This window comes from Furipterus horrens, unplaced genomic scaffold (genome assembly GCF_987537825.1).
Source record: "Furipterus horrens unplaced genomic scaffold, mFurHor1.1.pri manual_scaffold_3, whole genome shotgun sequence".
NCBI classification, from domain to species: domain Eukaryota; kingdom Metazoa; phylum Chordata; class Mammalia; order Chiroptera; family Furipteridae; genus Furipterus; species Furipterus horrens.
Window position 1 is genome coordinate 9,291,916 of NW_028327173.1, and position 27,291 is coordinate 9,319,206.

The 27,291-nt window shown below is 41.8% G+C and overlaps 1 protein-coding gene across 1 annotated transcript in view; it reads left to right on the forward strand.

Annotated features, from left to right (window-relative positions):
• Positions 1 to 14,320: 14,320 nt before the first annotated feature.
• SPEN (spen family transcriptional repressor) overlaps positions 14,321 to 27,291 on the forward strand; it is a 72,541-nt gene continuing 59,570 nt past the window's right edge. The window contains exon 1 of the mRNA XM_090268653.1: positions 14,321 to 14,487. Coding sequence (XP_090124779.1) covers positions 14,405 to 14,487 — 83 coding nt within the window. The 5' untranslated portion in view covers positions 14,321 to 14,404. The remainder of the gene's footprint in view (positions 14,488 to 27,291) is intronic.

Sequence of the window (27,291 nt, forward strand, 5' to 3'; positions counted from 1 at the left end):
TATAGATCTGACTCCCACTCCTCTTATCTGACGTCCATTATCTTCTGTCTTCTCCCCCTTGCTCATTCGGGTTCAGCCACACTGGTTGCCTTGCAAGTTTTCATATGCTAGTCATGCTCCTATCTGAGGGACTTGCACTTGCTGCTGCTTTTCTCTGGCACCTCTTCCCTTAGAAAATCAGCTTGCTCCCTTAGCTACTTCAAGTCTTCAAATACCTTTTATAACACTTTATTTATTGATTTTTAGAGAAACATCAATTTGTTGTTCAGCTTATTTTTTATTTATGTATTTTTAAAATCCTCACCCAAGAATGTTTATTGATTTTAGCAGAGGAAGGATGGGGGTGGGGTGTAGGCGAGGAGAGCGAGTGAAAGAGAAACATCAGTCTGTTGCCTCCAGTACCTGCCCCAACTGGGGATCAAACCTGCAACCCTTTGATGTACAGGATGAACTCCAACCAACTGAGCTACCCAGCCATGGCCAAATATCTTCTTAATGATGTTTACCTTGACCACCCCGTTTAAAATTGCAACATGTTTCCAGGGGGTTGGGGGGAGTAGGTGAGCAGGTGGAAGACGGTATGGGGGGATAAATGGTAATGGAAAATAAAATAAAATTGCAACACATTTGATCTCTCTTCTGTGTATTTTCGCCACTTACTGCTCCTATGCATTTCCTTTTTATTATATTTATTGTCTCTTCTCTCCCTCCTGTCACAGCTGCTGCCACTCACTTTCCACCAGATAAGCTTCATGAGAACAGGGATTTGTTTTATTAAGCAATGTATCCTAAGCACTTGGAAAATGATCTGGCACCAGGTTGATGCTTAAAAATTGTTAAACAAATATAAACCTTGACTTTTGGAAGTCTTTTTGATGTATTGTCTACCAAGGCCATTTAAATCATGATGCCAAAATGATAAACCTACAGGTTTTGCATGATCTGCACAACTGTCAGGATAAAATTTTGTTTCAGGATAGACCATTTGTAGTCTGGCAGAACAAATGTTGGGCTGTTCAGTGTTTTTTGAATTTTATTTTTATAGATGTTTCCATTTTTCTAAGAAGAACACCATTGGCTGCAAGGATCTGTTCTTTGAACTCCAATCCTTCTGAAGTGCTGAACTCTTGAGTTTTGGCTCGAAGGGGAGAAGACTATTACAGCAGGTGGGAGTGCTTAACTGCTACCAAAAATATTTTGAAGGACTTCCCATATTACTCAAGGAGCTCATTTATCTTTACCAGGAAAACATTATTCCTGTTAAGTTCTGTTCTATTCCATAGGTTGGCCCGAAAAGCTGTCCTCTCCTGGAACAATGGATAGAGAGATTATTTTTCTATGGTGTTTGGAAAAGGTGCATACAACTTCACCAAACACTAAAACTAAACAAACAATATCAAAGGCAATAAGAAAAACAAATAAATAACAAAATCAAAGGTATGAGCCAAAAGGGCCTAGTACATACCACACCTCTATTCTACACTGGCTGCCTTCAGGACCTGGCAGTAATTAATCTCTGAGGGAACGCAAACTGGTCCAAATTAATTCAAAACCTCAGTTTTAGGATAAGAAAACCTACAGGAACAATGGATTGGTAATCTTACAATTCACTAGTCCTGCCTGACTTGCAAACTTGAAGAGACCTTGGACTAGATATACAAAAGCATTTTCACTTCTGGGACAGATCTGAGAGTGTGGTTATTTCAACATCTGTTTATTTGAACATGGCTCTCTGCACATCTAAAGTTCACCTGTGAAAGTGTTTGGGGTTTGGCCTAGGAAGCTGGAAAATGTTTTCAGGCCAATATTAGGATGGGGGAGGTGGGTTATTTCCAAATTTCTGTTCAACTGTTTTGCAAATGTATGGCATTAGTCATAAGGGAACAGTACAAAATACCACCTACTCTTAAGAAAATACAAATTGCCCTGGCTGGGCAGCTCAGTTGGTTAGAACATCTTCCCCATATGCCAAGGTTGTGGGTTCGATTCCCAGTTGGGGCACATACAACAATCAACCAATGAATGCATAAGTAAGTGGGACAACAAATTGATGTTTCTCTCTCCCCACCCCCTCTAAAATCAATAATTAAAAAAAATTTAAAAATACAAATTGCAAACATCTTTGTGCAAAAAGGTGTGCTTACTGTGTTAAATTTAAGTTAAAGGTGTGAAATAAGTATGCATTTTATAAATAGTAACATCCTAGGAATTAGAATTGTTTAAGCAGATCCTTCTACATCTGTACCAAGTGAAGGATGGATTGTGCAACCATCTGAATTTCAAATGCTTAGCTAATTAGGGGCATATTTTGTCTGAATTAGGATGACATACCCTAATTTCTGAATAAAACTAATAGTTTCATACTATTTAATTATGGTTGTGCAGGCAAAAAAGCATTTAAAAATACTTAACACATTTCACAAGCTTTCACCACTGAAATAATGTACAGTATTGTGCTGTACAGAATCGTGAGAGTAAAAGAAATTGAAACTATGCAGTGCTTTTAATCAAACTAAAACTAAAAATTTGGACTCTTTAACAGGCACTCCTCAAATGTTTCACCTAGAAGCCATTAAATCCTGATCTGTACCAACAATTTTTACATTTTCATCCTATCATTATAAGCATAACCAACCCCCTCTAATTATATATAGTAAGAACTCCCCCATCCCCACCCCCTAAAACAAACAAACAAACAAACAAAAAACCCTTTTGTAGCTGTGACACCAAAAGACCTGAGCCAGAAAAGGCTGGCTCGGTTACGAACTCATGCTACCGTGAAGAAAACAAACTTAAAAAAAAAAAAGAACCCTTGACAAAGATACCTTGCACAAAAAACAAGGTTGGAAGACAAATTTAGCTGCATTACTCTTGAATTTCCTGGCTTTGTTGATCCGAGCCGCAAAGTTAACATTATAATGCCAAGATTCACATTTAAATATTTCCCCTGAAATCAGGAAAACAATAGCTCTTTCAGGATTTGAAATGACACTGGAAGGCACATAATAGAGACTTTATTGAGTCAATTTGTTATTTACATACTCATAGGGGACTTAAAAAAGAAGTTAAATGAAAGTCGTTCTCAACAGACAGAAATAAGATGTTCTCAACTATTGTTCCAGTTTATGGCTCAGATATAATGGGCTATAAAACCTTATCTGAAAATAGTGGCGCACTGCGTGCTTTACAGCCAGCCAATGAGAAGCCATCGCCTCGGTTCTCCTACGCTGACAGCACTTCAAAGACATTTTTTTTTTTTTTTTTTTTAAAGAAACCGACCTCTCGTTTACACGGCTGTTTAGCACCTTTGTTGGGTCTCCCACTGGCGGAGCCACGCAGAGGAACTTCTATGTGCAGAACGCCATTAGGGCTCAAGGCAGGGGACGCAAACGGGTGTGCTACTCCCACCAGCACAGGGCTTCAGAGAGCGCCTTCCTTCACAGGGTGAAATTCCAGCTTCCCACGGTTAAGTTCCAAGCACTGCCTCATAAAATGCATTCCTTTCACATAGCAAGGATGGGGCGGAGAAATTCCACTTTGGAAGGGCTTAGAGGACAGAAAAGACCGGGGCTCTGTGCACGCCTCTCTGCGGCTTTTCCGGGGTTCACACGCCGCGCGCAACCAGCGCACCTCGGGCGGGCCGCAGTAGGGCTCGGGGACCCAGTTTCCAGCCCAGAGGAGAAGAACAAAGGGGACCCGCTTGCCTGCCTGCGCGCTAGGAGGCGGGAGGGGAGCCCCGGCGCTGCAGCCAACCCGCCTCCCCGCCCCCGCAAGCAGCGGCCGCCCCTCCCCCAGCGCCCTGCCTCCTCGGCGGCGCGAAATGGCGGCCACGCCACAAAATGGCAGCCGGGCATGGTCACGAGCGAGCGCTAACCGAGACAAAACAGGCGCCATGGAATCCCTGGCCTGCAGCGCAGCCGTGCCAATCCTAGCTTCCTTTAGGTGGCTGTCAAGCGGCCCTCTCTGGCACTGCGCACCCGCGCAGCCCCACGGCCATACTCGGCCTTCCCACGCCCCCACCCCACAGCCAGCCCCTCCGGTCCACAACTCAGCGGCCTTTAGTGCGGGCGCTGCCTTTAACTTTTCCAAACCACCCTACAACACCTGCCAGACCACGTCTGCGCGCCCGACTCCTGTCAGGCGGGAGGAGTGCCCCTTTAGTGTACCCACAGTCGCATCTTTAGCTCCAGATCACCCGAGAGGTCAGGGTAAGGGGAAACCAAAGGATACCGCGGAGTGAGGGGAAGGAAAGGGAGTTCCAGAACCCCAGGCCAGTACTAAGCAGCAACGGGGAATTCTAACGTCCTGAGCCCGCACTCGAAGAGCCGCTGTAACCTATGAGCGCGCAGGCAGCTCGAGGGCTGCTGCCGGCTGTTATTCCGCCATGCAGACATCCAGTGTGTTTACGGCCTTTCACCGCTCTCCCCCTGCCCGCTCCCTGTGCGGAGGGGCCTGGGGTCTGGGCACAGGCGGAGGAACAAGCGGCTGCTGAGGTCCCCATGCCTTTTTCTTTGGCGTTAGGGTCTTGGTGGACTTCGGGCTTGACTCTGGCCGTGCCGGAGTCAGGGCGGCGGCGGGTGCAGCTGGGATTTTTCGGTTTCTTTCGCTCAAAAGCTGCTTCCCTGCGCTCCCCATCCCCCAGCTTCCCTAGAGGTCCGTCGTTCCAGAAACTCGTCAGAGAAACTCAGCAGAAAGCCTCAAGCTCCGCCACCGCCTCCCTCCCGAAGCGTGCGCGAGAGACTGGCCAGCAAGCCCGGCGCGCGCGTGTGCGTGTGAGAGTGGTACGTGCGCGCGCCTGCGCGCTCGCTGTGATGGGGGGGTGGTTCTGTCACAATGGGAGAACAGGTTTTCCTCCCCTCCCCCAACGTTCCGTCGTTGCGCAAGCGCGTTGGGGCAACTGCCCTGGCCTTTGAGAGGAGCGGGGAGGAGCGGGCCTCAAGCGCCGGAGTTGTTTCTCCGCGCGCCTGCGCGCTGGGTCGTCTTCGCCGCGCAGTGCCTTCGAAGGTGATTGCGGTAGCATTTTTGATACGAAGTGCGTTTGAGCGTCTCCGTGTGTGCCCTACTCAGTGTTTCCTCTACTTCCACTCGCGAAAACGGCACCCTCTTGACGGGTTACTAATTCTGTACCGCTGGTTTCCTTGAGATTAGTCTTCCCTTTATGCCTCCGGGCTCAGGTTGGACCATGTCTCGGCCTCCTCTCTTGCCTGAGCCATTTGTGGAATGGACCTGGCTGGATTTGGCCTCTGGAGTGTGAAGGAGCTTTCTCCAAACCGGGGAAACATCCCTGGCCGCAGAGGCGGATTAAGGTCGGTTGAGGCCCCGGGCGCAGAAGAAAATATTGGGCCCCTTAAAAGAGAGAGAGAGAGACAGGGAAAATAAAAGTACATGGTTTTGCCAGGGCCCTTAAGAAGTCGGGGCCCAGGGCGCGCGCCCGGTGCGCCCGCCGTTAAATCCCCCCTCTGCCTGGCCGAAAGACTACGTGGTGACAGTGCTGGCTTCCATGAAGCACTGCCTGCAGTTCTTTGTCACTAAGCCAAAATAAAGGTGTCCTTTCTTTGGAACATCGCCCTTGGTCCTCCGGCTGGCCGCTAGGTTTGTCCTCGGTGTGTGAATGCGGACAAAGAAAGGGCCTTGGCGACAGTTCTGTCTCCCTTGGCAGAATTGAGCTTGAATCTAGAGTGGTAACCATAGTAACCGTGTTTACTCTTTTTAAGGTGCCTTTCCCTCAGGCCCCCTTTCTTCTTTTCTTAGGGAATGTGAAAATTATTGCCAGGGTTGTGGGTTCATAGAACCGACCTCTCCACCAAAAAACAAAAACAAAAAAACGCTCTTTACCTCGCCATGTAAATACCGCCATCTAACCCCGTTTTTGAAACGCATCAGGTTAGTTAAGGTCCTTTTACAGGGCAGAGGCTGGCCCCTTCTCCAGTCTAAGCTTTGTTCCCCGCCACCCTTCCTTCTGAAATTCCTTCGTTTCCCTGGAGTGATTGCCTTCCTATATTCCTTAGCATGTAATGTACTCTCAGATCCTCAGAAGTAAGTTTTAAAAGAGGGAGCTGATTGCGAAGAAAGCACCTTGGGGACTCCTGAAGACTGGCTTGGAAGTTGCAATTTGGGATTGATAGTCGCGAGCCACGTTTTGTCTCTGGAGTTGTTTGGCGGTGCTCACTTGCCCGCAGGGGCGAAAGCACCACTGACCGCGGCGAGTCCACGTCAGCCCAGGGCATCGCTCTGGGCGGAGCCACTCAGTGGTTCCTAAGGACGGGACCTTTCTTCCCGGTGGGAATTTTGAACCGGCGCTAGACTCAACAGGAACTCTTAGTATATAAAAAGCTACCTAGAGGCTGTTGAAGTACTAGCAATTCTCCCTCTGCTGACAAGGCTGTAATGAGACTTGGAAATGACCAGATCAGCTGTTCCTTGAATTCGCAGGCAGAATTTCTGTCAAAGACTGTCTTAACAAATTATGGTTAACTGGAGTCTATAAAGTCAAAGTTCCTACAGCAAGGATAACACTACTAAGGGGAAAAATTCTGAGTATGTACATTTTATTATTTTGAATAGGCATAAAATCAGAGTTCTTATGTGCTAATAGTTAAGACTGGAAACTGATCTTGAGGGAAACTGTTTAAGTTGAAAATTGTGAAGGACAAAAGTACATATACTGCTTTAAAGCCACTTTTAAAAATATTTTATTTATTGACTTTCAGAGAGAAACATTGATTTCTTATTCTACTTATTATACAGTTATTGGTTGACTCTTGTATGTGCCCTGACAGGGGATCCAACCTGCAACTTTTGTGTATGGGTACAAGACTAACCAACTGAGGTACTAAGCTAGGGTTAAAGCCACTTTTTTTTTAGGTGACTTTTTTTTTTTAAGTAAAAGGTTTATGCTTGGGTGTGTATTTATCTTGTGGGAATAGGAGAAAACGCAAGCCCTTTTTACTTGTTCATCTCACCATGCCCCTTTCACCAGCTAACATTTTATAGTACAGTGAAATCCTTAGCCATGACCCTTGCTGGTTCTGTTTTCTCAGCAAAAAACATTTTAACCCTGATTGCTGTGGCTGAGTGGATTACATCCAGGCCTGCGAACGGAAAGGTCACTGGTTTGATTCCCCGTCAGGGCACATGCCTAGGTTGCGGGCCAGGTCCGCAGTTGGGGGCATGGGAGAGGGAACCAACAATGTATCTCCCACACATCGGATATTTCTCTCCCTCTATGTCTTCTTTCCTTCCCCTCCTCTATAAAAACAAAAACAAAAAAACAAAAAACATTTAAAGTTAATCTAGCATCTTTAATCTTTCTGCATTCTCTCTTTCCAGCCAAAATATTTTCCAAATAGTGTAAGGAATGGTTCCCATTCCTTTATAGTATATGGCCTCAAAAAACTCTATCTCCCTTATCAAAATACTAAAATCTAACTGTTTAAAGCCTTAAAAATAATTCCAGTATTTAATTCAGAAGTACATCATATCCTACTTAGTCTTTTAATAGAATGTGGTTTTATTTTAAGCCAAAAGGTTTCAAGTGTCTAATTATGGAATATTATATAAAATTAGCAATCATTACTATCTGAAGATTAATGCCAAATATTGAGGCAGTTATATGATTCAAAGAAGCATTACTATTAAATAGCATTAATTTACTTAAAATGGACACAGTTTTAAAATATATTTCAAAAGAATACATAAATAATTTTTTGTTTGTACTCTCTACTTTAAACTAGAGGCCAAGCCATTGAGAGGAGCAGTAGGGGAGCTTAAAACTCTAAATCTGAAAATTTTAGTACATGTATAACAAATTACTAAACATATTTTATTCGGTATTATTGTTTTTGAGATTTCACCAAGTACACTTTGATAGTCTTTTCTGAATTAATCAGTAGCTTTGATTTATATTATTTATATTCTGCTTCAAAGTTATAATCTCCTAGACCTAGGGTGTTTTGGCTAATGTATATCTCTTGTAGGGAAGAGGTTAAGCTTTTTCTCACAGAAGGATTAGCAGCAGAGTTTTAAAAGGTCAATGAAATCTCTGAGTTAACATAGAGAATAACAATATTTTATTAATGTGGGATCCGTTAACATAAATGTGTTGATTTAATGTAGTCAAGTATCAACAGTTCAGAAGAACCCTTAACTAAAGTAACCCAGATGCTGACTTCCAAAAGTCACTTTATTATAACTTTTTCTAACTATAAAAGCAATACATATTAAAGAAAACCTTAGAAAATACTGATGAATAAAAACTTTAAAATTTATATTTGTCCTGGCTAGGTAGGTCAGTCAGTTCAAGTGTTGGTTAGATATGCTAAGGTTGGAGGTTCGATCCCCAGTCAGGGCACATACAAGCATGACTTCATAAATAAGTGGAACAATAAATCAATGCTTCTCTCCCTGTCTCTCTCTCCCTTCCCCTTCTCAAAAATCAATAAATAAAAACTAAAAAATTATATTCTACCATATAGATACAACCATGGCAATATTGGCAAATATTCCTACAGTCTATTTTTATTCAATATTATAAACATTAGTAAATTATATTCATAATTTTAAATATTAGGTGCATTAGCAGTATTTCCTCATAGAGGGAAAGAAAGTTACTTTTAGCAATTTTCCAGAGAAATGGAAGGTACAGAACTTCATTTTTTAAATGAAAATAGCAGCCATTATATTCATTTTCGGAAACAGTATGGAATAAGTTATTTAGTTTTCTTATAGGATTGAACAGAAAAGCAGATTACTAAAAGAGTGATTTAGTAAAGGACTAGCTAGCTACCTAATACTCTTCTTCAACTAATTGGAGTTCTGATAATTTATGTATATATAATTTCACCAGAGTGAGCCTGCTATATCAAAATGAGCGTTCACCACTTGATTTCAGAACTAGCAAGATGTCAAACACTCTTTGAGAATAATATAGTAATGTTGGGAATTTTGTTAGTATTGCCAAATTCTCATGTCGTTGGGGCTTTGATCATTTTAGAGCCAGTTAATATATTTTGATATGATGCCTTTAAGAACAAGTGCTTGCCCTGACTGATGTGAAATGCGTTGAGCTTTGTCCTGCAAAGGGAAAGGCTGCCCTTGGGATTTCCTGTCAGGACAGATGCCTCAGGCCCTTCCCGGGCTGGGGAGAGTGTGAGAGGCAACCAATCAATGTTTCTCTCCTCTTTCTCCCTCCCTTCCCCTCTCTTTAAAAATAAATAAATAAAAGCTTAAAAGAAAAAAGAGAGAACAAGTGCTTATATATTAAGTATGTTTTCTCGTAAACAGCTTAATTTTAGTAGCTTGGGACTTGATGTGTAACCAAATTCTTGTTCAATATCTGGTAATTATTCTGTTCTCCTGGTTAAATAGTGATATAAATGTATTTGCTCTGTTGGCTAGGTTAGCATTCAAAGCCTGAGTTTGAGGCTCCATGCCTTCCGCAACTGGGCTTCCATTATGCATGACTGAACTCTTTGATCACATCTAACGAGCTAAATACAGGAGTTCCTTAGAGCCTGAAAATAAGACCTGATTAAAAACACATCTATTTTAGTTCTCCTTTGCAAATGGCTCTGCTTGAATGTCACCTTTCTGAATTATCTTTAATACTTATATGAGGGAATTCACTTCACCATCCATTTATCATAGATGAAAAATGAGATCACACCCTACTTTCTGATCTTTTTTTACTGAGCCTCAATTTTTAATTGTAATAATAAATCACAAAATCAGATACTAACAGAATGGGTTGCCTTTTTATTGAAAACATACTAAGATAAATGCTCATGAAGAAATTCTGCCCTTGTAAATTTTTTTTCCTTGTCCTTATTTTTGTAACAAGGACTGAAGTCCAGGACAGCTTTCTGTGTTTCCTGAAATATGGCCAATAAAAATGAACTGAGAAAATCAAACACTTGATTTGAAGCTATACAAAGGGCATATACAGGGGATTCCTACGGGCCCACGAGGAGGACTGGAAGTCCCTATTCCCTGTTCCCCGTTCCCCGTTCCCCATTCCCCTTGCTCCTATGGGCCCTTGAGTTGGTCCGGGAGCTGCCTCTTCCCTTCCCCCCATTCCTCCCCTTTTCCCTCAATAAACCCATTGCTTAATCCACCCCCCCAAAAAAAAACCAAAAAAAGGGGCATATACTTTATAACCTCGTTATTAAGATGCACTAATAACTTGTTATTAAGAGCTTTGCGATAGAAATAAGCAAAAATGCAAGGAACTGTGTACGTGACATGTAATCATTGCATATTGATTTGACCATAGGACCTGGTTATAATCATGAAAATGTTATACATTGATAATGGTATGTTTTTAATTTCAACTGATGCTCACTTTTGGTATTAATATGAAATTAGTAGTCAACTTAATAGTATTCATATTTTTATGGTGTTGCTTCCAAATACTTTTAGACATATTATTTCGTTTAATACTTCTAGCAAACATACTAGGTAAACAGATTAAAAAATATTTTATTTATTTACTTTTTGAAAGAGGGGAAGGGAGGGAGAAAAAGAGGGAGAGAAACATAGATGTGTGAGAGAAAGATGGATTGGTTGCCTCTCGCAGCTGTGACCTTCCGGTTCACAGGGTGACACTCAATCCACTGAGCCACACCAGCCAGGGCAAAAAAATCCCACATTTTTTAAAATTCTCATTTTGCATACAAGGATATTGAGACTTTGGGGATTTAATTTATTTGCCTGGTCAGATAGCCAGTGACAAAATTGGAACTGGGATTTTTGACTCTCTCTCTCTCTCTTTTTAAAAATATAACAAGGTCTTTAGGCTAACCTAAGAGAAGTACATTTAAAAAGAACTTTTAGGCCTGGCTAGTGTGGCTCAGTTGGTTGGATGTCATCCTGCAAAGCAGGTCACAGATTTGATTCCTGGTCAGGGCACATACCTGAGTTTCAGGTTTGCAGGGGCAACCAATTGAAGTTTCTCTCCCTCTCTTTCTCCCTCCCTTCCCTTCTCTCTAAAAACAAATTTAAAAATAATAAATATATATATTAAAAAGCCTCTACCAATGAACAAATGGTTACTTGGTAAACTTGTTGCTTTTATTTTATTATTTTATTATTTAAGATTTTATTTATCCCTGGCTGGTGTGGCTTAGTGGATTGAGTGTCTTCCTGTGAACCAAAGGGCTGCTGGTTCGATTCCTGGTTGGGGCACATGCCTGGGTTGCAGCCAGGTCCACAGTTGGGGGCATGAGAGAGGCAACCAGGTGATGTTTGTCTCGCACACCCGTGTTGCCTCTCATATGCTCTCTGACGTGGAACTGAACCTGCAACCTAGACATGTGCCCTGGCCAGGAATCAAACTGGTGACTTTTCCCTTTGCAGGATAATGCCCAACCAATTTAGCTGCATCAGTTAGGTCTAAACTTGTTGCTTTTAGTTTTCACTTAATGTCCCCTTATTTTTGTGCCACTGAGAAAGTTTTATAAATACATCTTAATTGGTTCTTATTTCATTCTAGCTTATTCTTTTATTGTTCCTTGGGATTCATAGACAGATACAAAATACCATACTTATCAATTACCCTAATGATTTTGCTTCTAAAAGGTTCCCCCATTTTTTCCAGTCCTTGAATTTTTCTTCTGTGGTTTTAACTGAAGGCTGCATTTATGGTGAGATACACCCTTTATTTCTCTAACTGTAAGATATGTTTTCTGAATCCTCTTCTTTGTCCCTTTTAATGCCATTGAGCTGAGCCCTTCTGTTCTTCATGGTGACATTTTGGTCTTTCCCAAGCGCTTTCAGCTAATTCAGAGGCTCTCTATCATGGTTTTAAGTGAGTAATTAATATCATTTTTTTCCATTAATAATATTTTTTTATTATTTTGAGAGAGGAGGTGGGGGAGAAAGAGAGAGAGAGAGGGTTGGGGGGAGAGAAAGACCAATTTGCTCCACTTATCTATGCATTCATCGGTTGATTCTTGTTCTTGCCCTGACCAGGGATCAACTCATAACCTTAGTGCATGGGGATGATGCTCTAACTAACTGAGCTACCCAGCTAGGGCCTAATTTATATCATATTTTAAAATATGTTTTATTGTGGTTGCTGATATTGAAATTCATGCTTCATGGAAAAATGCACTTCAGTTTAATGCTAATTAAAGCATATACAAAGAACTATATAGTTCACAAGTTTAGGTAATTGTGTGCTGGCCTGATACTCCTTATGTGGTAGTTGAGATAGAGAAATGGCCAAATGTAAATGTCTAATCCTACAATGGAACGTAGGTTGACTAGTTTTTACTTTTACTGAGTTATCAATTCCATAATATTTTCAAGAACAAAAATTTCCATTTCATTTAAGGACTGATTTGCAGGAAGACACGGTCAACTAAAGATGTTAACTAAATTATGAATGAATGAGTGCCCCTATTGTGGTGGTGCCTTTTCTCTTTCTAACTTTTCCAGATTCCTCCTTCTGTTTCTGCCTCTTACTAAAGTTTCCAAAAACAGTTTAAAAACTGTGTCAAGTAGATAATATAAATATAAGCCAGAAATATAACAGAGAAAACAAACTAGTTAAATTACCTGGCTCAGCCCTGGCTGGCGTGGCTCATTGGATTGAGCACCCACCTGTGATGAGGGCACATGCCTGGGTTGTGGTCAGGTCCCCAGTTGGGGGCATGTGAGAGGCAACCACACACTGATGCTTCTCTCCCTTTCTCCCACCCTTCCCCTGTCTCTAAAAATAAATAAATAAAATCTTTAAAAAATTACCTGGCTCAGAATCTAGAACTTTTAGAAGTAACTTGTCAAAATTCCAAAGCATTTCAATGAATAAGGTTACATGTCTTGTACTGTAATTGTTAGCCTTCTGAAAGTTCTGAGGAGGAAAGAGATTATCTGAATTGATCAGATCTGCTGAGATCATTTATCAAGTACAATATAGACTATTAAATCAAACACAGCAAAATTGATGTGACTCTCAACCTCTCTGACACAATCATTAAGAAACTTAAGGTAGACTATATGGAAAACAAAAAAACTACTGGAAGGTTTACTGCCTGTGGAACAAAAGAAGCAATTTAATTATGTACAGGTGACCCCAGGTGTTAGTGCTATTGATTATGGTGACCATATTTTCCAATTCAAGTTTGATAAGTTGGCTTGTATTTAAGGAGACAGTGAGTGAGATCAAATATTTAAAATATGGTCAGTATTGGAAGTACACCTCTGCGATTTTATTTATATAGATAAATGGAAAAGAAAATTGAGTTGATTACTGTTCTAAACAATTCAGTTTTTTTGGACCCAATTCAGTTGTCTTTAAGTTTTGTTGGTTTTCCCCAGGGTTCTGTAAACTAGCCTTTATATAGAAGTTCAACTGTAGGCTTTAAAAGTCCTTAGTCCTGGAAAGGCCGGAGGTCTAACCCCTTACTCTGCTTAAATATTAAATTATAGTAAATCCTCTAAGGGGAACAATATTAGTATATAACCATCTCATTTCAGTTTTATGCCTAGTATACCGTAATGATCAGCAAGAAGATCTTGCAAAAAGTTTCGCAAGATCATATATAAAATGAAGTTGCTTAACATCTTAAGCTAATGATTCTTGGGAGGGATGGGTTTCTGAAGCCGTCGTTGCTTAACTGGGCGGTGAGAAGGGCGGCCTTGTTTTGACACTTTCCCAAGCAGGCGGGAATCCAAGCGCCCGGAAACCGCCAGGAGCTGGCCACAGGGTTAGCGGGGTAAGGTGTCTCCTCCTCGGAGGGAGGCCTTAGCGGCTGCTTTCATACCCACTCCTGTCAAAACTAATCCCCCCTCTCTCTTTTCTTCCTCCAGGACGGCTCAAAGGGGCTAAGGGAAGACCCTGCTTCCGCAGGCGCCGCGCCCGGGCCCTGACTGACTCAGCGACCGCCCCGCGGCCGGCTCCCCACGCGCCTGCGTGCTAGCGCGTCAGGATGGAGCGCACGAGCGCTCAGCCCTCCCTCGCGCGCCTGCGCGCCGGCTGATCGGGACTCGGCAGGCGGGCGGACGCGCGCGCGCTCACGTTAAAGAGGCGGGCCGCGCGCGCCGGTGGGAAGCGTCCGGCCACCACAGCGCCAGCTCGGTCGTAGTCGCTGCGGCCCGGATCCCCCTCGCCCCTCCTCCCCGCTCCCCCGCCCGCCGCCTCCCGGGCGCATGCGCTGCCTGAGCGCGAGGGTCGGCTTCGGGTGTGTGGTGGCGGCAGAGCGGAGCTGCGAGCCCGGAGAGTCAGAACCTGGGGGAGAGGGATGGTCTCTGCACAGGGGGGAGCCGGAGGAGCCGCCGCCGCTGCCGACGCCACCGCCGCAGCCGCCGCCGCCGCCGCCTCGGCGCCCGCCTCCCGGCGCTGACGGGCTCACACGAAGCCGGCGAGGGAGAACCCGCACCAGCGGTCGCCGGCACACCGCCCAGCATGGTCCGGGAAACCAGGCACCTCTGGGTGGGCAACTTACCGGAGAATGTGCGGGAGGAGAAGATCATCGAGCATTTCAAACGGTGAGTGACACGAGGCCCGGACCGCGCTCGCTCTCCTCGGGCCCCGCTGCCCGCTCCGGCCCGTTGCTGGTTCCTCCTCGTGCACGGAACTGGGGAGGGGACCGGGCCAGACCCACGGACGGGTGCGGGGGGCGCGCGGGTGCCCGGCCGCGCTCTCGGCCGGCGTCGCGGCGTTGGGCCTCGGCGGAGCGGGCGCGGCTGCTGCCCTCTCACTTCCCAATAAGGAGGAGGCTGCTGCTCGGCCTCCGCGACCCCAGCGCCAGCCGGGCAGCGGCAGGGCCGCGTCCTTGCGAGCCGCTGCCCCGGCTCCGAGCGGCCGGCCGGCCGGGCCGTGACCCGGGCCCTCCGTCCCCTCGCCGGTCCCTCCCGGCCAACTCCGGAGCCCCGCGGCAAGTCCCGCTCCTCAGCCAGGACGCGCGGAAATGTCTGACCTGGCGAGGTTTCCGTGCGGAGGGACAGGTTACCCAGAAATAAGAGTCGTGGTAGGTCACGTCGGAACATCTCGGCGTTGGGCAGACGCTGGAGTCGAGGGACCTCCCTCGGAAGGTGCTTAACGCACAGTGTGCTGTGCGGGGCTGGGTGGCGGATGGGTCTGAAAATTAGCTGGTGCGCCTGTTTTGGGACTTCCCTTCCCTTCGGCTTCTGGGGTCGCCGGCTGTGGAGGCTGCGGGGGCCGGTGCGAGCGGATGCCCGGGCGGCCGGAGCCCGCGGCCGCCTCTGACGGGACGCGGTCCCTCCCACCCAGGGTTCTCTCCCCGGTGGTTAGGGCAACGCAAGCCTTTCCACATCAGAGGACATGGCTTCCAAACAAATCCCCAGGTTTCCCCTCTTTAACTTCCTCCTCATCATTATTACTATTAGTATTTTGTCCCGGAGACGTTGGGATAAGTGCTGTTCTGTACGCTTCTGGGTCAGTCGTATTTAGCGCTTGTGCTTTGTGGGCTGTGCGCGCACCGCCACGGTCTTCAGGGTAAAATGCTGAAAATGACCATTTACTGACACTCGGCGCGAGCCGGGGACCTCAGCACGTCTGTGATTGTCCTCCAGAATGACTGTTTATTCCAGTGTTGAGGGCCCCGAAGGGTTTTAAGTTTGGGTTGCTCCTCATTTCTCTGTCTAGTCCGTGAAGGGAGCTACGAGGAGCCCTTATTAGTGAGTCACCATGGGAATGGGAAAGGGACCGAGTCGCCGGCTCGGGAGCAGCCCCCTGAAGGAAATGGAAGCGGCGGCCGCGGGGCTCCGCGCTCTTTTAAATGGAGGACCATTGATTCTGTTGGTGGTGGCTGTTACCGGGGTGTTAAATCTTCAGCTCCGGAGCGCGCGTGTGCGCGTGCCCGCGTGTGAAAAGGCGCCGGGCACAGTGCGGCCATTCATAACCTGCCGTCCTCGGCAGGCCTGGGGGCGGCGCGCTTCCAGGGACTCTCCGGGTGTTTACTACGCGGCGCTGGGAACCCGGCGAGGGCAAGGCCGCGGGCGGGAGCGCGCCGCCGCCCGGTGAGACGCGGGGCAGAGCTCCGCTCCGGGGAGGAGCAGATGGGAACTTTACCTGGAGCCGCTCCACCCCTTGCCCGCCCCCCGCTTTGTTGTTTTGGTCCGAAAATAAGCCGCTTAGCTGTGGTTCCTTTTATCTCCTCGTGGACATTCTCTCCGCCTGGGAAATGTGTGTGCACGGACGTGCAAACACGTGCATTGCAGCATTCACTCCGCTCCTCAGTGTTGTGTGGCCAGACGTGTCGTTTCGCATTATGCAGATTCTAGAGGCAGTGCCCATCTGTCGCGGGGAGTTTGACCCCTCTGCCAGTGGGGATGTTGGGGAGAGGAAAGAGGGAACCGTCCGAGGACTTCTGGAGGGTTGTAGGGGGATGGCGCTGTGGCCGGCTGTGTGAATGACTTTCTAAGATGGCGGCCAGGACCCACTTTCTGTGGGAATCGGCCGCGCCGGGCGCAGAGGCGCGGAGGCGCCGCGCGAGGAGGGGGCAGCGGCGCGAGCTGCCTTGAGACGCCGAGGTCTGGAGCGACGTCCCGTATTCAGAAGGGCTGAGCTGGCCCGCTGCTCACGACTGCGTTTAAAGGAGTATTTTACCTTTTGCAGAGCTAAAGCAGATGTCACTTAAAAAAGCAGATTATCTTAAAACTAAGCAGACCGTGTGCCCCCGAAACTCCTTTATTTTTAAAAGAGACCTGAAAAAAATCTTAAACGAATTTGCTTAGTTCTTTTAGTAGATAGAACATTGTTAGTGGGTTCAAAGAGTGTAACCCCAGATACTGGGATTTCCAGTTACCATCCTCCCATTCCCACCTCCACCCCCAACAGGTAATCTCTATTTTTGGTTTCTTGTTTATCCTTAAACATGTACAAGAAATGTTTTTGCTGATCCAGCTGTGGAGCTAAATGGACCTTGTTTGGAGGAATTCACAGGCCTTTTATCTCTGTTGTAGAAAATATTTTGTAAAACGTGGATTGCTACCATGAAGGAAACTAAATCTGAGTAAGTGAAAGGGATAAAAATGTAGGTGTACCAGAATGATCACTCTGCTAGAAAATTTAAGGATATTCATTTCTGGTATCTTCTAGAGATCCAAATGATAAAAACATGCAATACCTAAATGAAAGCTGAGGTTAAATTGCCTACTTTTACCCTTTCCCCTAGTTGATTACAGCATTAACTAATAACTGTTTTACAGGATTAAGAGATGTACACTGGGAATACATTATAAAAAAATGTTTTCAAAATGAATATTATCATAATGATTAGGCTTTTGCAGTGTTTGGATTAAAAAAAAAAAAGGTTGAACCAGACAGCTTTGGGAGCAGAGACAGCCTTTTGGAGTTGGGGGGTGGTAGAAGGTCAGAGCCAATTTTTTTTTTTTTTTTTTGGTAGAAAATAGATCGAGGGAAGGATGCTGATTTGGCTTTTTTCCCTGTGTGCCAGAGAAAGACCAAACCTTTAAAACGCAATCAGAGCATTTTAAAATTTCACATTACCTTTTTTCAATAAGAATACATCTATTGTGTTTATTACCTTTATAGCTTTCATGTATGCTGGTTGAAAAAAAAATAAATGACTATTTCTGAATCAGATTTTAGTTAACAAAGATCCATTTCAGGGACTGGATTTGCACAATAGAGAAAGTCCTTTCCTTTGTATGTTAGCTGGGTGGAAGGGGGAAGGGAGGAGTTACACAACAATTGCTTGCTGTCTTTTAGTTGTAAGAGGGAGAGAGGTGTGTGCAAAGGCAACTCCCTGAATTAGAATGAACACATGAATAGAACCCTTTAAAGAATATAAAATTGTCTATATCTTATTTTCAGATTTTGAGTAAATCTGAAAATATTTAGGTTCTTCCCATCCACTCCCCAGTTTAGAGAATAGGTTAGATTATGTAGATGTTGAACTTGTGTATAAATTTTGTCAAAGAATGAGAGCCATTTTTAAAAATGTATTTTGTTTTTTGCTAAATTTCAATAACTTATCACAGTAGTTTTCCTGAGTTTAAGTAACTGGGATATATGTTGTGTGTTACATGTATTTGGATATCTTTACTTGTGGAACACAATATAAAATATTTTGGAAGAGTTTCTTTGTCCTTACATACTCTATAACCAGAGATATTTTTAGACTTAACATGTTAAGTGCCATGTCAGTCACCGGTGACTGACACTATACTAAATGGAAAGGAAGACAAAACGGGCTGGGCGCTTAACGTGTTAAGCAAAATTGACTCACAGTAGCCTACATCATCACTACATCTGTTCTTTTGAGCCCAGCCAGTTTCTATGTTATGAACCTCTGGTTTTGAATGTTATAATTTTCAGTGTTTTCAAGGCAGGCATTTGTACATTTTAACAATAAAGTAAGCATTTCAGTAATTTTGAAAAATAGCATTAAAAATTTAATAAAAAATGCTTGAAATGTTATTTTATTTCTTGAGTAGAATGCCTCCAGCAGGCAGATTTGAGGAAAACATAGGGCTCAGTGCCAGGAAGAATGTTTGACTTGTGTAGAGGCCACCTTTTCCCAGCTACCTTTATTGAAGATTCTTGATTGCTTGAGCATTGTATTGTTTGGTTATGCTTATGAAGAGATTTCAAGCTTGATTTATGAGACTTTTAATCTTGTCAGCACTAATGCTTTGGGAGTATTTATTTAGAAATTGTAAAGATAGTGGTAATGTGAAAGTTCTTTCAAATATTCCAAGTCTTGCTTTCCCCTTAGTTTGAAATTTTGCTTAAATTAAAAAAATTATTTTGAAATGTTCTATGAAAACTTACATATTTCATTGGAGACTATATATTTCTCTTTTACTTTTTAAAGTTCTTTTATTTATTTTTAGAGAGAGGGGAAGAGAGAGAGAGGAAGAAAAACATCGATTGGTTGCCTCTTGTATGAAATCGGGGGCCGACCTGCAATTCAGGCATGTGCCCTGACGGGATTCCAACCAGTGACCTTTGGCTTTGCAGGACAACGCTCAACCCACTGAGCTACCCCAGTCAGGCTGTGCTTTTCCTTTTAAGAAAGAATCTGTAGTGTTTGATCTATAGTTAACTAGTACACAGTATTTAGAGTAAATATTGTAGTCAGAAAATATCTTCAGTTTTATTAAACCTGGGCTCCTAAATTTCATTATTGGATGATTTGAAATAATTGTTCAGCACCTTGAAACAGACTTGTGTTAGCCTGGTGAGCAAGGAGACTAAATAAAGTAACATTTTTCTATAGTTAAATTTCTAAACTTTACTATTGGTTTAATTTTAATTTATTGTCATACAGCTACTCATAATTTGAAAGTAGCATACAGTACTGTGAAAAACAATTAGTATGTTTAATTATTTTATTAGAAACCATATAAATTTTGTGTAATATCTAGCTGATTTTAGTGTGTAGAATCTTACGCTTTACAGTAAAATGATATTCTTGGTGTAATTTTAAAGTGTTGTGATATTCAGATTTTCCCATCTACATGTGTCCCTGTCTGCCAAGGTGAAAATTATAAACATCTGAAAAACCTCACAGTGGAATGTCTATAAAACTGTAACTTAAATTTAGTGAATTCTTAGACTGAATCACTTAAGATTTCATTTTGAGTATAGAGATGAATTGAAATCTAGCATATATAAAGAATTTATCTAGCATATATAAAGAAATTTAGCATATATAAAGATACAACGAACTGCTTCAGTTCTCACAGTTAAGGAATATTTGTGGGAAAATTCAAATGAGAAATAGTTACCGCTTGTCTTATATACCTGCTGCTAGGTTCTTAATCCAGCATTAAACTCTGGAGGGTATGTGTATGTCTTTGTGTCTGTATATTAGATGCTGAGTTTGGGTTACTTGAGAACATTAACAATGAAATGAAGATTTTTCTCATTATACCTTATATTGGCTTTGTTACACTTCTGTTCATGTTTGCACACAGTATATATATTTTTACATATAATACATTTATAGTTTAGTTTTGTTTTTTTAATCTTTACCTGAGGATTTTCTCCCCATTGCTCTTAAAGAGGGAGAGGGAGGAAGGGAGAAAGAGCGGGAGAGAGAAACATTGATTGTTTTTGTGTGTGCCCTGACTAGGTATTGAACCCTCAACCTAGGTATGTGCCCTGACCTGGAATCAAACCTGCAGCCTTTCAGTGTAAGGGATGATGCTCCAATGAACTGAGTCATACCTGTCAGGGCAGTTTCTTTGATTCTTAAAATTGACTTTGTTATTTTTTTAAAACTTTCACCCCATCATTTTATTCCTTTGATTTAAAAACTAGGACATTTGTACTCTTCTGAAAAACATTTTGTATTTTACAAAACCACATTTGGCTTATAGTGATTTGTGTCTTTTAAAAATCAATAAATTGGTACGTGGTAGATTTTTTTTGTTTCAATCATTAATTTTTAAAAACTATGTGTCTGCAGTAAAGGCTCTTTTACATTCAGGATTATTTAAAAGTCACCTTGGATTAAAATAAAGATAAGAAGTTTGCCCTGGCTGGTGTGGCTCAGTGAATTGAGTGCTGGCCTGCAAACTGAAAGGTCACTGGTTCGATTCCCAGTTAGGGCACATGCTTGGGTTGCGGGCCAGGTCCCCAGTTGGGGGCATGTGAGAGGCAACTGATCAGTGTATCTTACGCATGTTGATGTTTCTATCCCTGTCTTTCTCCCTCCCTTCCATTTTCTCTCAAAGTAAATTTAAAAAAATAAAAAAAGTGTATCACTTTATTATATCAAAGGATGTTAGACTGTTCAATGAAAAATCTTAACATTTAGACCAGAATATAGGAAGAGGTACTTAAACTTGGATAGGAAAATTTTATATTATTATTTTCACTGACCTATTGTCAGAATTTAGTATTTCCCTCAATTATAAGGTCATAGTATTGCCCCTGCCTGCAGGTGTGGCTTGGTTGGGCTTTGTCCCTCAAACTGAAAGGTCACCGGTTTAATTCCTGGTCAGGGCACATGCCTTGAGTTGCAGGTTTGGTCCCCAGTCAGGTGCGTATGGAAAGCAGCCAATTGATGTTTCTCTCACATCCGTGTTTCCCTCTATCTCTCTCCTTTGATCTCTTTCTTTCTCACAAACAACAACAAAAAAAAAAAAAAAAAAGAAAGAAAAAGAAAGCGGTATCATGGTAGTATGAGTAGGACCTGTGATTTCTCCATCGACACAGTCCAGTTGTATTTTCATATTTCACATTGCATTGTTGTAGATCTCATTTATGCTCATTACAACTTGGAAACTACAGTAGCTATTAGATCTGCTGCTAGATACTTTTATTTAGTGCAGTAATGAAAACGCACATATATTACTATATGACTAATATGTGTTATAGATATATTTTTAAGAATTCTGCCTTGGAGAATTCACAAGTGTAGAAACATAGTAAATGAATCTCAATCTCACGTACCCATCATTCAGCTCCATCAGCCATTAACCATGGCTGATCCTGCATTATGAGAAAAAAATAAAGCAAAGAAGCGAATAGAGAGCAATGGGAGTAGGGGTGATGAGAAAGGTCTTTTTGAAAAGATGGCATGTGTTACATCAGAATGAAGACCTCTTCACACCTTCTTCACTTCTTTCCTTCCTGGGTGGTCCCCCCACCACCCCATTTAACATTAATTTTGAAATAGTTGAGAAATAGTACAGAGAATTCCCACATTCCCTTTTGTCACATTTGCTCCGTTACTCTGTCTCATCTTTTTCTAGCATGATATCCTACATTCCTTATAATTTCTAGTGTATAACCTTCCCAAAGCAAGGACCCTCTCCTGTGTTGCACCATACAGTCTTCCCAGTCAGGAAAATCAGCATTGGCACAGCACTATTACCCAATCCATAGACCCCAGTCAAATGATGACAGCCACTCCAACAGTCTTTTTCCTTTTTGGTCTAGGATCCTAGCCAGTACCATGTGTTGCCTTTGGTTGTCGTATTTCATCAGTCTGAAACAGTTTTTCTTTCTTACCCTAATTCTCATGTATGTACCTGATATAGTCTTTAAAATTTTTATTTATTTATTTTATTTATTTATTTTTAGAGAGAGGGGAAGGAAGGGAGAAAGAGGGAGAGAAACACCAATGTGGGAGAGAAACATTGGTTGGCTTCCTCTCGCATGGCCCCAACCAGGGACCAGGTCAGCAACTCAGGCATGTTCCCTGAGTGGCAATGGAACTGGCAGGGCTTCGCTCAACCAGCTAAGGCATGCTGGGCAGGACTATGCTTGATAGTCTTAAAGAGGATAGGTAGTTCTTTCTTTTTTTTTTTAATTACTTTTTACCTTTAAAATTTGTTATTTATTTATTTATTTGTTTGTTTGTTTGTTTGTTTATTTAGAAACATCAATGTGTGAGAGACAGATCAATCAGTTGCCCCTTGCACATCCCCAGCTGGGGGACCTGGCCAGCAACCCAGGCATGTGCCCTGACTGGGAATTGAACCGGTGACCTTTCAGTTCACAGGCAGACACTCAATCCTATTTCATTTTGCAGGATGACCCTCTACCTGGATCTTTTTAGTATTACCTCATGACTAGATCAGGTCATGCATTCTTGGCAGGAATACCACAGAAGTGATTCTGTGCCTATCTCAGAGTATTACATAAGGAGGTAAACAATATCGATAACATCCTGCTACAGTTGATGTTAACTTTGATCACTTAGTCAAATATGTGTATTCACCATTTTCCCCTTTGATTTTTAGCATTTTATGGGAAGACATTTTAATATTATGCTGATAATCTCTTCTACCATCAAGTCTACACCCACCAGCTTTAGCATCCATTGGTAACTCTTGTCTGATTTACCTATTGTTGCCAAATGATTGTCTATTACTGTGATTCCTTCTACATTTATTCTACTGTGGATAAGAAATCTCATGATTTCTGTTTTTTGTTTTTTTTTTTAAAGTGGTCTTTAGTCCAAGCCTTATTTATTTTGAAATGTAAGCCATCCTAGATTTAACCAGTGGGAGGGAACGTCTTCAAACTGGCTACTGTGCCCTTTTGATGTCTCATCATTCTTTAAGCATTTCTTTATTTATGGCACAACAAAGGCTCATCTTGTGCTTTCCCTGCCCCAGTCCTGGAATCAGCAATTTCTCTTAGAAGTCCTGGTTCCTTCTAGTGTAGGATGGTATTTACAAACCAAAATCTGGGTGCTCAGCTTTACACATTGCTGCAAAACTAAGAAGATGTGTGCATGCACATGTAAACATGTATACACAATATATATACCTCTGTATCATATATTTAAGAAATCTGGGTTTACCCGTTTCAGTACAATGAAGACTCTTTGTAAATCCCTTCTCAGACTTAGAATCCTGACTCCCATTTTTCTCAGTATATTTACTCATTTGCCCTATCAGTTATGTTCTCAATGTAACTAAAATCTCAAGCACTTTGCCTCCCCCACCTCTGCCACCCCCAAACCCATTGCCCTTGCTGTTTCTGTATCTAATCTCCTTCCTCTTAACTACTCTCTTATTTGGAGCCAAAACTGGAGGGGGGTGGAGGGAGTGAGCAGGCAAGGAAGGAAAGGTGGGACTGGAAGTGATTTGCCTTCAATTATTTTCTCTCATAGGAGACAGCTTTTGGATGAATGACCACCTGCCTTTGGTACCATTTTTAAACAGATTAGAGCTACCCAACTCTTAAAATTTGAATTTTAGTTCTACTTCTACCACTGACTGTTGTGATGTGAGCTTAATTACTGGATCATTGTGAGCTTTATTACATGCTGAGTCACACAGAAGAGAGCATAGTGAGAAGGGAGTTTGCTTCTGAGGAATAATGTTAGGAATCATCATGCCTCCATTTATTTGGGTTTCAGTCACTTTGGTATTTCAGCAAAATTTTGCCCTGTTTCTATCTCCCCCAAATCTTTATTCAGTTCAACCATATTTCTTTTCTTGTTTTAAAACTTATTTTCTATATTGAGTTATACTTAACATGTAACGTTATATTAGCTTCAGTTGTACAACATAATGTTTTGATATTTATATATCAATGTGCAAAGTGATCGTCACAATAAGTCTAATTAACATCCATCATACATAGTTACAAAAATCTTTTTTCTTGTAATGAGAACTTTTAAGATTTACTTTCAGCAACTTTCAGATAGGCAGTACAATATTATTAACTATGGTCACTGTGCTGTACATGACATCTCGATGACTTACTTATTGTGTAACTGGAAGTTCATATCTTTTAACCCCCTTTCTTTTCTCCCACTCTGTGTTCTATGAGCTTGTTTATTTAAAATTTCACATATAAGTGAGATATATGATACCTGTTTCTCTGACTTATTTAACTTAGCATAATGCCCTCAGGGTCCATTCATGTGATCATAAATGGCAAGATTTCCTTTTCTATGGCTGAATAGTATTCCATTATATAAGCACATCTTTATTCGTTCATCAGCAGTAGATGGACACTTAGGTTGTTTTCATATCTTGGCTATTGTAAATAATGTTGCAGTGAATGAACATGGGTTGCATGTATTTTTTCAAAGTAGTGTTTTTGTTTTGTTTGGCTATTCAAATGGCATTGCCGGATCATATGGTAGTTCTATTTCTAACTTTTTGAGGAGCCTTCATACTGTTTTCCATAGTGACTGCACTCAACTTTTGTTTTTCTCCTCCCTCTACATTACTCTTGCCCTCCATCCAAGGGGTTCTTTGATGAATTAAGACCCTTATTCCTTGGCAGAAGCCCCAAAATATTGGAGTTTTGTATAGTTTGTATTATTTTGAAGTAGATCCCAAACATCTTATTTTATCTATAAATTGTCAGTATTTATCTCTAGATAAGAAGCACTATTTAAATATGTACCACAATACTGTGGTGTATCCCTATTTCGAATAGCTAGTCATTATTCAAGTTTGTAATTGTTTTAAGAATCTTTTCTTTTTAAACTAAGGCTCTAAATAAGCTACATAAATTTTATTTGGTGATATGTTTTAAACTTTTTATTGAGGTATCATTTGCATACAATGAAATTACCTATTTTAAGTTAGAATTTGTTAAACTTTAGAAAGTGCAGGCAGGCCCTGGCTGGCGTGCTTCAGTTGGTGGAAGCGTCGTCCCATAGTTATGGGTTTGACTCCAGTCAGAGCACATGCCTGGGTTGTGGGTTTGGTCCCTGGTCAGGGGGCATATGAGGGGCAACTGATCCATGTTTCTCATGTCCATATTTCTCTCCCTCCCTTCTCCCTCTAAAAAATTAAGGAAAAAGAAAAAGAAAGAAGCAAATGCAGGCAGGTATCCTTGTAACCGCCAGCAGCAGCAGCAGCAGCAGTCAGAATTCCACAATTTGTTTACTTACTTATTGATGGACATTTGTACTTCTGAAATGTATAGGTTTTAATCTCTCTCCTTACAACTTAATTTGTTGGAAACCAGTTTGATTGTTCTGTGGAGTTTCTCGTAAGACTGTGTTTTGCTGATGATATCCTTGTCCTGTGTCATATATCAGCATTGCCTTTGGTCCTCTTATATTTCCTGTAAGTTTGTAAGTGGACCTATTTTTAAATACTTTGATACTTGTATGTCAGCATAATTGGTTTTCTTTGTAATTTTGTGCATTTTATTTTATATTTCGAAAAGAGGTTTATAGATTTCACTCTACTGTTGTAGTAGTCTGTGGCATAAAAAGGTTAAGCACCATTGGTTTAGACAAACCCTTAGATTAAGAATAGAATGCTATTAGCATATTTAAGTACTAATTTTAGCTTTGACATAAAAAGGTTGAAGTGCAAAAGTTAAAATTACTAAAAAACTTTAAGCTAGAAAATGCAACAAAGATGTTGTCCTGTGTGATCCCCCTCCTTTTCTTATTGTAAATTTACATGATTAGAACTGCTGTTTTTATCATGGGGATTTTTTTTCCCTTCTGTTTTTATATTTCTCCCCTTTCTCTTGTTTTATCCTAAAAGTCATGGAATCTTTAGATTTAAGGTTGTTCCTTTTAGTCAACTTGAATTCTTTCAGTGAAACGAATTTCAAGCACATCCATAGTTAGAATTAAATGCCACAACACATACTAACTTCTGTTGTATAGGTGGGCCCAGCTTTAATAAAAGAAAACAAGATTTGTGAAAAGTTTATAGAAAGCTTATAAAAATTACTATGTGATGCTATATATACGACACTTTTAACTCTTGGGTAACACATTAATGATCTCAAGTGGGTACATTTAATTTCTCCCATAAACTGCGTTGGATTATAAGATTTCTAAGGTCTTTTTAAGAAATCTTGTTATAGCTGTCATTGTTAATAACACATATAGGTCATTGGAATGCTATGAAAATTTAAAAAGTATATATTAATCATCAGTTGGATTATAAAAGAGCTGAGTGCCTAGACATACTGTGTGGCCATTATGCTGAACATTGGTGCATCAGTTACTTAGAAATGAATAATTCTATGCTGACCAGTACGGATCAGTTGGTTGTGCATCATTCCACAAAGGGAAAGGTTACCCGTTTGATTCCCAGTCAGGGCACATGCCTGGGTTGCGGTTTGGTTCCTGGGCACAGTTTGGTCCCTGGGTCAGGTGCTTATGAGCAGCAACCAATTGATGCCCCGCCCCCCAATAAATAAATAAAATCTTAAAACAACAAAAAAATTTCTGCTGACCAGCTGTGCTCTTCAATGAAAAATAGCCTTCCTGGGTTGAGACTTAGTGTTATTTGTAATGTTTCAAATAGTTTTAAATTATATTGCAGTTAATTTTTTTAAATGGTGTGTGTGCTTTATTAGACTAAGGTATGAATGGATATACGTATTCTAGTTTTTCTTGTCACTTACACCTACTTTTATTATAAAGTAACCCTTTTCTCAGTGGTTTTTGACACAGATCATTCCTTTCAGCATAAGTTTCTTTGCTATTCTAAAAGTGGATGCATAAAAGGAATTTTTATCACAACTTTGGATCTCAGGGTTATGACATTTGATTTTCTTTGTATTGATCTTATTGAAAAATTGTTTTTAAAACATTTTTCTGAGAGGGTTCTTCCTAAAAGGCTTTTGTTTGTAAACTTTTTTTTTTTTTTTTTTAGTTTTAGAGATTATAATTAATCAATTACTAAGATGTTGACTGGGAGAATCTGCATATTTAGTAAATTTAAAGAATGATTGGTTTAGAGACTAGTGACTTTTTTTAAAAAATTGATTTTAGAGAGAGAGAGAGAGAGGGGTGAGGGGGTAAGAAAGGCGAGAGAGAGAAACATTAATTTTGTTGTTCCACTTTATACATTCATTGGTTGCTTTCCTGTATGTGCCCTTATTGGGGATCGAACCCTCAGCCT